The 12,037-nt window shown below is 48.9% G+C and overlaps 1 protein-coding gene across 3 annotated transcripts in view; it reads left to right on the top strand.

Moving 5' to 3' along the window:
• Plb1 (phospholipase B1) overlaps window positions 1–12,037 on the top strand; it is a 93,566-nt gene that overhangs the window by 66,859 nt on the left and 14,670 nt on the right. For 2 of the 3 annotated variants that reach the window (XM_040271525.2, XM_078029467.1), the window contains 6 exons: window positions 2,494–2,559; window positions 5,564–5,624; window positions 6,170–6,228; window positions 7,791–7,858; window positions 8,117–8,160; window positions 8,384–8,483. In XM_040271525.2, coding sequence (XP_040127459.2) covers window positions 2,494–2,559; window positions 5,564–5,624; window positions 6,170–6,228; window positions 7,791–7,858; window positions 8,117–8,160; window positions 8,384–8,483 — 398 coding nt within the window. Of the gene's footprint in view, window positions 1–2,493; window positions 2,560–5,563; window positions 5,625–6,169; window positions 6,229–7,066; window positions 7,132–7,790; window positions 7,859–8,116; window positions 8,161–8,383; window positions 8,484–12,037 lie in introns of those variants that run through there. The other variant, XM_078029468.1, reaches the window with a different exon arrangement.

Here is a 12,037-nt window from a genome sequence, read left to right as displayed (position 1 = left end):
TGTAGAGTGTGGATTGGAATGCACAGAAAATACCAGAGGGCGTTCCATAGAGCACTGTTATACACCCCCCTCCTATTACCACCCAAGACCACCTCAGCCATTTCTTGCAGCCCTGGCCCCAAGTGGACATTTCCTCTTGAAATGTGACCCCCTTAAAGTTGGTGACCATGTACTTTGGTTTGATTTAAGCAGCATAGAAGGGAAGAACAGCACCCCTTCTTCTCTCTGGAATTCAACAACTAGTACTGCAGTCAGGGTGCTTGTGGCCTGTCCCATGGCCACTGACTCAGCTGCTGGCCCACAGCAGGTGACCATTTTGGCTCAGCTCTTGGGGCAGCACACTATCTCAGCACAGCTGGGACTAGATTGCTTTCTGGAGCCAGGACTCAGTCCACTTCGCTTTCCACCTGCTTGTGCTCCAAACCTCGCCCTTGAGAGCCACCCAGACTCCCCCTGATCTCTCTAACATAAACCTGCTCCACTCCAGGCAAATCACTGGGACTCACTTCTGCATAAAGTGTCAACGAAAACAAGCCCTGGGACCCCAACTCTCCTGAAAACCACTGCCTGGACCTGTTCTCGTGGTGCCTGCACTGGCCTCACTCCCTGCCACATTTTAGTGTCACCTTGACCTCTGACCCCTTCAATACCATCTCCCCTCCCCTCCCCCAACCCATGGATTTCTTCATCAAATAGATAAGACCACAGAAGCTCTCTGGTTTGACTCTCCATTCTCCTGAAAAGCCCGAGATCATCTTTGCCCTCTGCTTCTTCCTGTCACTCTGGAACTAGTTCCAGCCCCTGGACCCTAAGCCCAGGCAGAGCCCCTTTGTGGAGAGAAAATCATAATCAGCACGTGCCGCTGCAGCTGCAGTCTCCCGTGGAGGAGCACATGTCCCAAGGACTTGCAGCAGCCCCTCCACAATGGCTGAGCTCGCTGCTTCGCTGCCTCGGAACCTCTCCTGTCTATGCCCCTGCCCCTTGGTAACCTCCCTTCCTCCTGGTGCTTAGAACCCCACTCTTTTTGTGGGAGCTGCTGCACAGGTGTGGGTCATTTCTTACAGACTGCCCTCCTCAGAGATGACTATTCAGGGGACACTGAACCACACGGATCGACACAGCCTAGAGAGCCGTGCAGACCTGCCATCACAGCCCTCCTCTGTCTTGCACTGTGGGGGACCATAAGGGGCACACTTCTACCCTTGGCCCTGAGCACTTCAGAGTCCCCTGGTTCATGCTTCAGCTGGGAATGCCGAGACTCAGAGGAAAGGGGGACTTGCTGGTACCTGGGGGAATCAGGCTCTGTGCTGGGGGCTGAGGCTTTGAGTATATAGACTCTGTCCTCCAAAGTGACCTTCTTTGTGTCTGTTGTAGACCTGGTTCCGGGGTAGGGAGTGGAAGCAGGCCAGAGACTGTCAGTTGGGGGGGGAGGGGGAGGGGGCAGCCAGCTCTGCACTCAGACTTGCTCTCTAACCTGGAACAGCTCCCTTCCCCACTCGGCCTCGTCAGTAAACTGGGGACATTTGGAGTTGCAAAGTCAACTGTCTACAATGCCAGGCAGGAAGATGATTGCTTGAAGGGGTCAGGTATGAGACAAGAGGAAGAACCGGAGAGGGCATGCCCCTCCTGAGGGCCCTGAGCTCATCCTCCCTCTCCTCCTCTTCTTCCTCAGTTGGCCACAATAAAGCAAAACATCTGTTTGGGCTTGGCCCATGTGGAGTCAATTTCCATCGTTCTGGATTTCCTTTCTTATTTCCAAAGTTTCAGCCCACGGCCTTTCTAGTTCACCGCAGGTTCTGTGCGTGGTCCCCACCCTGGGCCGTCTTTGATATTTCCTGATCTGGGTCTTATTATCTTGATCCTGCTTTGCTCTCATTTTTACATTTCCTCATTAGCTTGCTTTCCAAACTGTTTCTCCTTTGCCTACTCCTTCTTCCTCCTTTAATTAACTCTTCACCTGCAACTGGGTGGACCTGGAGTCTTGATTGTGAAAACTGATTGTGAAATAGGTAAATTACAAGGGGAAAAAAAAAAAAAAAACCTCTGAAAATAGAGGAAGCCATCCTAAATGGGATAACATATGTAGTTCCAAGGAGACAGAAAGACAGAAATAACAGATAATTAAATATATTGATGATCATACTATCTCCTGTAAAAGAAAAACATTGCCATGTGAATCGCTTGCCAAAGAAATCACAAAGAGAAGAAAACAGGTAAGCCTGAGGTTCTGGAAGCCCATCTACTGCTAGGGTGACAAAGAAAACCTGGGGCCCAGAGTGTAATAAGCATAGAACATTTTTGAAGCCTTTTATTGGACACCCCTTGATAAAGCTGTTATGTAAAAACCTCCAGGGAATGAATGAAATTATGTTTACACAGTTCTTTCTATTTAAATGCATCAGAACCTTGTTAAGTAAAAGGAGACGGAAGGATTGATCTTCAGCATTCTTTGGCTGTCTGATCACCCCTCCCTGTGGTTTTTTTCTCCCTTAGGATGAGCCCTTCCTGAGAACCTTCCAGAACAGTAACTACACATACCCCACCACGCCAGCCATTGAGGTAACCCCTGACTCACTCCTGTCTCTCTCATGCCATTTCCACCTGTCAGGGACCTGGGGCGTGGTCCAGGTTTCAGATTGTTGGATTAAGCAGAAATGTATCCTCCTTACGTACTGGGAATCGGAATGTACAAAAGGCTCCGGAGCCACGAAGCCCCAGGATTGTCCTGACATGTTCTCAAGTTGCCTACCTGACGTCAGCAGCCAAGGGGAGGAAGTGCCTGGGAATCCATTGTCTTTGACCTTTGCGATTCTGTTTCTGATTAGGCAGTGCAGCTTTTCAAGGGGGGTGGCAGCAGGCACGGTATGCCATCAGCTTCCTGAAGGTGGAAGCCCAGTGGGAAGGAATCTCAGTGCCGGGGTGGGGCCCGACAGGAAGCTGACTCACGTCCACCTGGACCCCAGGCAGGCCCTGTTTGGTTCACGTCATTTGTTCCAGCTCTAAGATTTAGGCACTGCTACTCCAAAGATGGCCTGTAGGATCCTGAACCACACGGAGCCCTGCAGGGCAGGCCTGGTCCAGACGAGTTCTATTGGCCACCAGGACAGGGGATCAACCACAGTTTCCGTTCCACACCCGTGGTTCCACACCAGTGTCACACCAGTCTTATGTTAGGGGCTGGTGGAGACTCAGAGGAGAGCCCAATAGAGATTTCACCACCATTTCTTGAGTACTTACTATGTGCCAGGCACTGTTTCAGGAGTTAGAGGAGTAGATGGAAGGGTCCCAGTTCTCATAGTTTATCATCTGCTGGGGGAGGCATCCAGTAAATAGCTAAAACTTATTGTTTCAGATAGTGACAATGACTCAGAGGAGGATGAAGTGGAAAAAGAGGGATGGGGCCAGGGGAAGGATGGCAAATTCAGATACATCATGCAGGCTGGGCTTCCCAGAGGAGGGGAGATTTGAACAGAGACATACAAGATAAAAAGATGCTGGCTACATGGACAGCCAAAAGCAGAATCCCAAATGGAAAGACCAGAGATTGCAAAAGCTCAGAATTGAGGCTGAGTTAGGTAGAAGAAGAGGAAGAAGGTCCTAGTAGCTGGGAACTGGTGGTAAGGGAGGGGGGTAAGACAGGGAGGCACGTGAATGAAGTAGAGAGTGCGGGAGAAGAGATCAGGGGGTGCTCAGGGCCAGGTCTCACAGAGCCTGAATCCCTGAGTAAGAAGGCTAGATTTCAAGTGGAGAGAGCCAGGAAGCCTTTGGTGGCATGCTCTGGTTTATGTCTTTAAGAGGTCTCCCTGTCGGCCATGTGGAAAATGGATCGGAGATCAGTGACTGGGGGCAGGCCTTTAATAAGCCAACTGAAGAGTTGAGATTAACCTACATCCACATATTAAAAAAACCACCAGGTGCTAAGCTTTGGAGTACAACCAATAACAGCCTCATTGCTAAGGGTTACGATCTCCCCAGCCTGGATGCTCCCTAGTGCACTTAGCCTAATGGAGTCTTTTCCTGGATGAACAGTGCCCAGGTCTGTTAGAACTGAAGGGTCAGCTTCATCTTGTCAGTCAAGCCTTGACTTCTCTATTTCACACTCATTTACTGGGTGCCTAAATGGAGCAGGGGCTGTGCTAAGTGCTGAGTAGACAGTGAGCAGAGGGCTCTGGGGCTGCCCGCTGGGATCCTCATCCTCACCCATCATTTCTTTAGCTGCTGGAAGAGTTAAAAATGCCTGCCTAGCATTTTCTGCTTAAAGCAGCCACAGATCTGTCACATCAACATTACCCAGAACTTGTCAGAAACACAGAATCCTGAGCACTATCCCAGACCTACTGGGTCAGAATCTGCAACTTTACAGGGAATTAGGCTGCACTGGTTTAGGACATAACCTGTGGTTCCCCCTGGTGACAGATGAGCATGCTCAAGCTCCAATCTATGTCTGTTAAATCACAGGCATCGTGCATGTCTCTGGATCCCTGACTATCTAAAGTGCCAATGTGGTATCACTTTTTTTTTTTAAATTGCATTTTCCTCAAGTATTTGTCGTTGGCACCCAAGCCTGTTCTTGATTTCCGTAGAGTTTCCAAACAGAAGAAGAAATCCATCAGTGTGTTGAACTGAGCAATCCCTTGGGATAAACTGAATTCCACAGGATTAGGCAAATAACACTTAAGTTTTATTTTCACTCCCTCATGATAGGGATATTTTAAAAAGACTTGCCTTCATCTTCATCTGACCAAACTGATGAGAGGAGTTTTCAGGAGTTTTCCTCTGGCAGCCACACTCCAGGGGAACCTGTCAACTGTCAGTGGAGTCCTACTGTGTGTGCAGATATAGGAATTTGCATAGAAATTGAGTTCTCTGCCAGCCTCCTTGAACTAGCTGTGTCTGTGCCTCTGTTACCCCCACCCACTCTCCTAACACCTGGAAAATAACATCCTGTATTACAGAGATGAGGAAAGTTTACCAAAAGCATCCAGGCATTAATTTATACACATAGAAGCAAGTTAAATATGCAAAAAGATTAGTGGCTCTTAAGTTAAATATGCAAACAGACGTACAGGTGTACAGAAAAGATAGGCAGAAGCCAGAAGCTTTGCATTTGGAAAAGTTTTGTGTCTTCTTAAAGATATTTTAATTAATGTTTGGTTAGGCCCCAGCGTTGCAATTAGTTGCAATTGGTTAATGTTAACAGCAAAGCTCCTGTGATCTCTGGAGGCAGGCATTCAAACATGGGGTTGCTTTGGAACAAAGTCACTGTTTCTTCCCCTGCTTTGGGGCAGCTGCTGGCTCCATTTTAGAGTCTAGAGAAATGGGAACAGGAAAGGCTGTGTGAGTGTGCATAGGTGTGTGACCAATGCCCTATACATGGTACAAGAAGTAGGCAGATTCCCATTTCTCCCCTCTAATTGCCCTCTTAGCCCATCTATAACTAACAACCCTTGCCCTTCCATAACCTCTTCCAGGGATGTTTTCCTACCCTCCACCAAAAATTCATTAGTTGGTCCTTGCACTGACACTGCCTGCACAATGACTGTGTCTCCTCCTGTTGATTTAGAACTGGGGCAGTGACTTCCTGTGCACAGAGTGGGATTCTTCCAGTAGAGTTCCCACCTCAGGTGAGTGAAATGTCAACAACCCCTTCAACTAAGGGCTTTATGAAGCATCAGGCTGGAGGGGGGACCCCACAGACATACTCTGGGCTTGGAGCAGGCCTTGCTGATTCCCACACAAGGCAGACCTTGGTCCTGGAAGACCCAAGAAGCTGGCTCAGAGCCACAGCATTGGACTCCCATGTGGAGGGGTACAGGCCTCTCCCCAAAATCACTCTTCTTGACTCCTTGTCGTCCCACTGGCAGCCTGTCAGGCTTCCATGTCCAGTGAGGCAGTACAGTCAGGAGTGGGCCCACCTGTGTATGCTCCGTGGACCACTGGGCTCCTCTCAGAATGGGCGATAGCCATCAAGCCCATTGCTGTCAAGCCTTGGTTACTCTGAACAAGTGTCGGGGGGGACAAAATTGTTAAAGCTTTACACTGGAAATAAGTGACCTATGGGACTCTGGTGACCTATGGGACTAGGGCAGAGCCAGGGGCCCTGGTAAAGTTCCTACTTTGAAGAGCAGATGCTCCACCCTTACTGCAACCATTTCTCTCCTTCCCCTAGTCCACGAGCTCCGTCCAGCAGACATCAAGGTGGTGGCTGCCCTGGGAGACTCACTGACTGTGAGTACTGAGCCACGTGCCAGGGTGGGTCCCAGGGAGCCCAGCCAGGCCCTGTGCGGTCAGCCCCTTCTCAGCACAGGCTCTGTAGTCAGCAGTGCGCCCCATGCTATGTGTCAGACACCAAAATAGGTGTCCTCCCCCTTCATCGTCCCCCCACCCTGTTCAAACACCACCTGTTCCATGAGCCCCCCCCCCATCCCTGGGGAAAAGCCATCTCCCATGTCCCCTTGTTCTTAGGTATTTCATTGGTGCATCGTGACACTTGTCTAAGCCACCTGCCTTTATCAGGAACTCATCTGCACCAACTCAGATCCAAAGGGTGGTAGGTCTTACCACACACTGCCCACTGTCACCCCCAACTTAAGGACATGTTGCTTCGGGGCAGAGGGATTCCAACTCAGCACAGCAGCACCGTCTCGCTAAGTGAACGACCTGAGCCAAGTGTTTAGCTCTGGCTGTGCTCATGATGCTCGATCATCCAAAAGAAAAGGATGGGACATAGCCCTCCCGTAGGGCCACAAGAAAATTATGCAGAACCATGGAGGTGACATCCAGGACTTTCAAAATAGAGTATTCATTTCTGTGGAAACAAACCAGCCCCATGTGTGCAGATGTTTTCATTTTGGTGTAAACATGAGAAAGCTGCAGAGGGCACTTCCCAGGCTGATAACCTTGAATTCCCCCTGGTGGGGTGGGGGAGGGGGATGATCTCTGGAGCAGGGGCAAGATTCTTGAGGTGGGAGTAGATTGCTCATTTTTTTTTTTAAATCTTTGTATGTTTTGCTGATTATTGAGTTCCTTTCATAAATTTCAAAGAGCTTCTTCTTTTTAAAGACAGATCGTGTAGAGAAAGCTTTATGGAGGAGGTGGAAGTTAATGAGCATCTCAGGGCATGTACTGGAGGTTAGAGGCTGGAAAGGAGAGTGCTCAGCCCTTCAGGAAGGATGGAGTGGGTGGGCAGGGGCAGAGTAGTGAGGCCATATGGCTTGGGAAACAGTGACAGGTCAATTTGCTGAGACCTGATGGTTTGTATGGACAGGGAAGGAGGAAGGAAACAAAGGGAAGGAAAGTGGGTACCACATGACGGTGTCCACATTGGTGAGAGTTTGGCCTTGACCCTTGGAGATGCTCTGAAGGGTCGGAGGTGTACTGGCCAGGGAGGCACGCAGAGACAGAGATGCTCAGAGGAGCAGGTGGCAGCCCTGCTGGTGGGAGGGGAAGAGAGAGGAGATGGAAGGTCAGGCAGGGGTCCAGGGTGCTGCCCACAGCAGGGAGACGAGATGCTAATCCAGAAATAAGGCAAAGACAGCGAGAGACAGACACAGGTGCCAGGAGCTGGGAAGAAAGAATCCACAAGACTAGGTTCCTGGCTGTTGGGAGGGTCCTGGGGAGAAGAATGTGATAATTTGGAATTGAAGGTGGCCTGGAGAAAGCCAGTATGATTTTCAGAGGGGCAAATCTGGGTGCTGGTTGTACCCCTGGGCCAGAGGCGCCTCTCCCAGGATACTTGCTCTGCAGCCTGGCCCAGCAGCCACCTGGAACCTTCTCGTTGCTTTTCACAGACAGCAATGGGAGCTCGACCAAGCAACTCCAGCAACCCACTCACATCCTGGAGGGGCCTCTCCTGGAGGTGAGGCTATTTGGGGCTGTTGACAATGCTTCCCCCAAGAAGGTGTGAGGGTGTGTTTCCCCTCTCACCCCTCCAGGAATGAAGTCAGATCCCATGACTCCGTGCTGAGACCCCAGAGGATGCCATGATGCTTACCTTAGCTCTGAGGGTGGGGGTGTGATGCTCCAGGGCAGATCCTCTGGGTCTGGCTCATACACGTGCTGACACATGGAGCAGCAAGTCAGGGTGTTTTTAACCAAGTTTCTTGTTCTTCCCCAGCATTGGTGGAGATGGGGCCTTGGAGACCCACACCACACTGCCCAGTAAGTAGCCAGCACCAAGGAGCCATTATACCCCTCACTGAGGTCAGGGCCTACTCCCTGGAAGAGGGGAAGAGGAGGTTGTCTGCAGGGAGGGAAGTCAGCCAGCTCCAGAAAGACCAGAACCCTCTTGCTCCACACCTGTACCCCAAGACTGTAAGCCTCTTTGTTCCCAAGGGCTCCTGCCTCCTTTCACCTATGTTCTCTGTCCCACTACTCTTTAAAGACATTCTGAAGAAGTTCAACCCCTCCATCTTTGGATTCTCCACCGGTACCCACGAGGAGACAGCAGGATTAAATGTAGCAGCGGAAGGAGCCAGAGCTCGGTGAGTAGCTCTGGGTGTAAGAGGAGGGTTGGGGGGTGAGGCTGAGAGATCAAGATGGACATGGGAGGAGGCAAGGAGGACAGAGTTTGGGAGCCTAGTCCCTGTTGGGTCATAGAGCTGTGCAGATGCACTTCCTGCATGCTGTCCCTGTGCCAAACCCTCCCTGTGAATTAGCTCATGTCATTCTTACACTTTGGACACTATGATGAGGACACTGAGGCTTAGAGAGTTTCCTGAGCAGCCAAGGTAACCCAGCAAGCTCTCTGAGGAGCCAGGATCAGACCATGCCTGAATGCAGCTCTGGTGGTATATTTTACCACTTCTCCAGGGCAGCAGGAGGAGCACATCCGCCCTGTCCCTGATGGGCACTGGCCCTGCTGACTCCAGCTCTACCTCCTGTCCATCAGAGGCACATGTCACACACACACAGGTTGGCTCTCAGCACAGAGAAGCTCAGTGCATGACCCTGTGGGTGTCCACCCTTCCTTTCTTCCCCATATTGCTTCAGAACCTTGAGTCTGACTCTGAAAAATTCATATTCTGACACTAGGGAGTTCAATGTCAGGGCCCCTCAAACAGCATGGGGGTTGGTTGTTTCCACTGGGGTCTCTGCTGTTGACAACAACCCAGATCATTAGAGCTGAAATGCCTGAGCAGGTTCATTGATTTTCTGCATGGAGTGGAGCAGGCTGGGCTTTTGCTTTGCAGAAGGATCGTTGCGTTCAGATCACCAGGGAAACCACGCTGCCTTCACTCACTGTTTACAGGGAACGTTCCTTTCAGAAATGGTAACCCGGGCCCCAGTCACGGCGTGAGCCTCTGAGCCACAGGAAACACTGTCAGTTCCTCAGCGTCATAAGCAGGAAGGACTTATTTTTCTACCAAAAAACTGGGCTAGGTGGGGCCATTATAGGAACATGTACTGTTAGGATTGCCATCATCAACACCTAATTATTACCATACAGCTCAGCAGCTGATAGCTCATTCTGTTGGTACGTGAGCCCCTTTCTCCTTCTCTATTTATTGCTGCTTAGCTTCCCTGCCAGACAGGGTTAATAGCAGGAGAGGTAGATGAGACCTGCAGACATCTCTGATGTCTGGTGTTAGCCCCAATTTTCTAGAACTTTATATAAATGAAATCAAAGAATGTGTACTCCTGTGTGTGTGTGTGTGTGTGTGTGTGTGTGTGTGTGTGAGACTTATTTTATCAGTAAGTCACTGATTTAAGTAAGGTTGAATGACTGTCCTATGACTTTTTTTTTTCTCTGTCACTTATTAGCATGGATAAGAATGAGTTCCCCTGAAGAGAGATAAACACCATAGCAGAGCACCTAAAATCATGAGATAACCATCTCATGATCGTGGCCAGACCATTTGTGTCCAAATTCCGGCTCAGAGACTTGCTAAGCTGTGTGATCTTGAGCAAGTTGTTTAGCATCTCTGAGTCTTAGTTTTCTCTATGAAAATGGGATAATAATATTGCCTACCTCTCAGGGTTGTCATAAGGATTCAATGAGGTAAATGATCCTTGAAAAGAATTTAGAACTGTATATAGTATGCATGTACACAAAAAAATGTTTGCCGTTATCAGGTTGCTTAGATTCAAAGTTTTACTTAACAGTTAACTTCCCTTCCATCAACCAACAAGCAAAAATTCACTCAACACCTGCAAAGGAGGAAGCCTCAAGGTGGTTACTAAGAGACACAAAAGAATCCAAAGGTGAACTCCTACTCACAAAGAGCTTGCGGTCTACTTAAGGAGACTTAAGCAAACAGGAAACAGCTTTTGGGGAAAGACAGTGTTGTGTGTGGCGACCCTGCAGACTGACATGATTTGATACTTAGTCACGCACAACAGTTAGGAGAACAGAAGAGTGTAAAGCGTGAACCAAAGACAGATGTTCCACTGCCCAAGGACAGGCTTGCCCCGACCCGCACCTGGTAGAGTGTGGGAAAATTAGCGAGGACCCCCCCAACGTCATTTAGCCCAACCTGCTCCTTTACAAGATGCAGAGCCAGCCCCAGCAGGCAGGGTTCAGCAGGCTGTGCGAGCTCAGAGCAAGGTAACAGCAGCGCTGAAAGCAGAAGCCCTGGGCTCTGGGCAAGGAGGAAACAGGGAAATGTGGACAAATGAGCACTGAGCAAAGTCTCCTGGGGAAGCAGGACTTGGCCTGGGCCTGAAGGGTGGGGAGAACACGGCTGGGAAGAAGGAGGGCATGGGTGTTCCTCACTGTCCCTACTACTCCCGGGAGGGGCTTGTCACCTGCAAATTCTCTTCATCACATCTTGAACCTATCAAAAGGTCACAAGCATGCTGTGGTCGGTCACCTTTACCCAGGACAGGCTTCCTTTGTGGTTTTCTGATGTCCTCATCAGTAGCACTGGTGTACAGGAAGCCAACTCTCCTCCAGGCATGGTACCCTGTGGGCTCGGCCACACAGAGGTCTTAAATGGCCATCCCACATCAGTGCTTACTTTTATGGCTTCTTTCGTAGAAACTTCCACTGGCTGTATGCATTTTGATGACCTAACTTCTCATATCCATCTCTTTTTTAAAGAAACAAATATAACTAACACATGATAAATGGTATGAATGTAAAGCATACAATTCAGGGCTGGGGATACAGTTCAGTTGGTAGAGTGCTTGCATCGCATGCACAAGGCCATGGGTTCCATCCCCGCCCCCCCCACACACACAAATATACAGTTCAATAAATCCTGACACACACATATATATATACCTGTGGAGCCACAATCAAGATCAAACGTGCCCATTACCCACAGGAGTTTCCTTGTACCCACTCATAATTTCTCCATTCCTCTCCTTCCTGACTCTACCCAGTATCCTCATCTCAGACCACCACTGATCTGCTTTCTGTCACCATAGGTTACTTTAAATTTTCTAGAACTTTATTATTTTTAAATATTTTTTTTTACTTGTAGTTGGACACAATACCTTCATTTATTTTTATGTGGTGCTAAGGATCGAACCCAGTGCCTCATACATGCAAGGTGCATGCTCTATCACTGAGCCATAACCCCAGCCCCAATTTTCTAGAACTTTATATAAATGAAATCAAAGAATGTGTACTCCTGTGTGTGTGTGTGTGTGTGTGTGTGTGAGACTTATTTTATCCAGCAAAAATTATTTTGAGAAGGATCCATGTTGGGTGGAGCCATAGGTCATTCCTTTTTATTGTTAAATGATATTCCTTTGGCATGCATATCACTTTTCCAGAATGCAGTATTCATTGTTTTCTATACGGCAGGCATCTAGGGGATGAAGGGAGAACTAACCCTGTTTTGTTAGAGAGGCAAAAAATTAAATAAATAAAAAAATAGGAAAGGAAGGAAAGAAGGAAGGAGAAGGAAAGAAAAGAAAGAAAGAGAAGAAAATGTGAGGAGACATCCAAGTAACCCCAGGGAAGAAAAACAGAAGGATTAAAGGAGCAGAGAGTGGGACTTAGAAGTAAAGGTTAAAGGAGTCATTAAGCTGGGAGAGGAGAAAGCTGAGGGGTAATTTAGGTCTGTGACTTTTTTCAAATATACAAAAG

This window comes from Ictidomys tridecemlineatus, chromosome 12 (assembly GCF_052094955.1).
Source record: "Ictidomys tridecemlineatus isolate mIctTri1 chromosome 12, mIctTri1.hap1, whole genome shotgun sequence".
Lineage (NCBI taxonomy): Eukaryota > Metazoa > Chordata > Mammalia > Rodentia > Sciuridae > Ictidomys > Ictidomys tridecemlineatus.
This window is presented reverse-complemented; position numbering and strand designations above follow the sequence as displayed.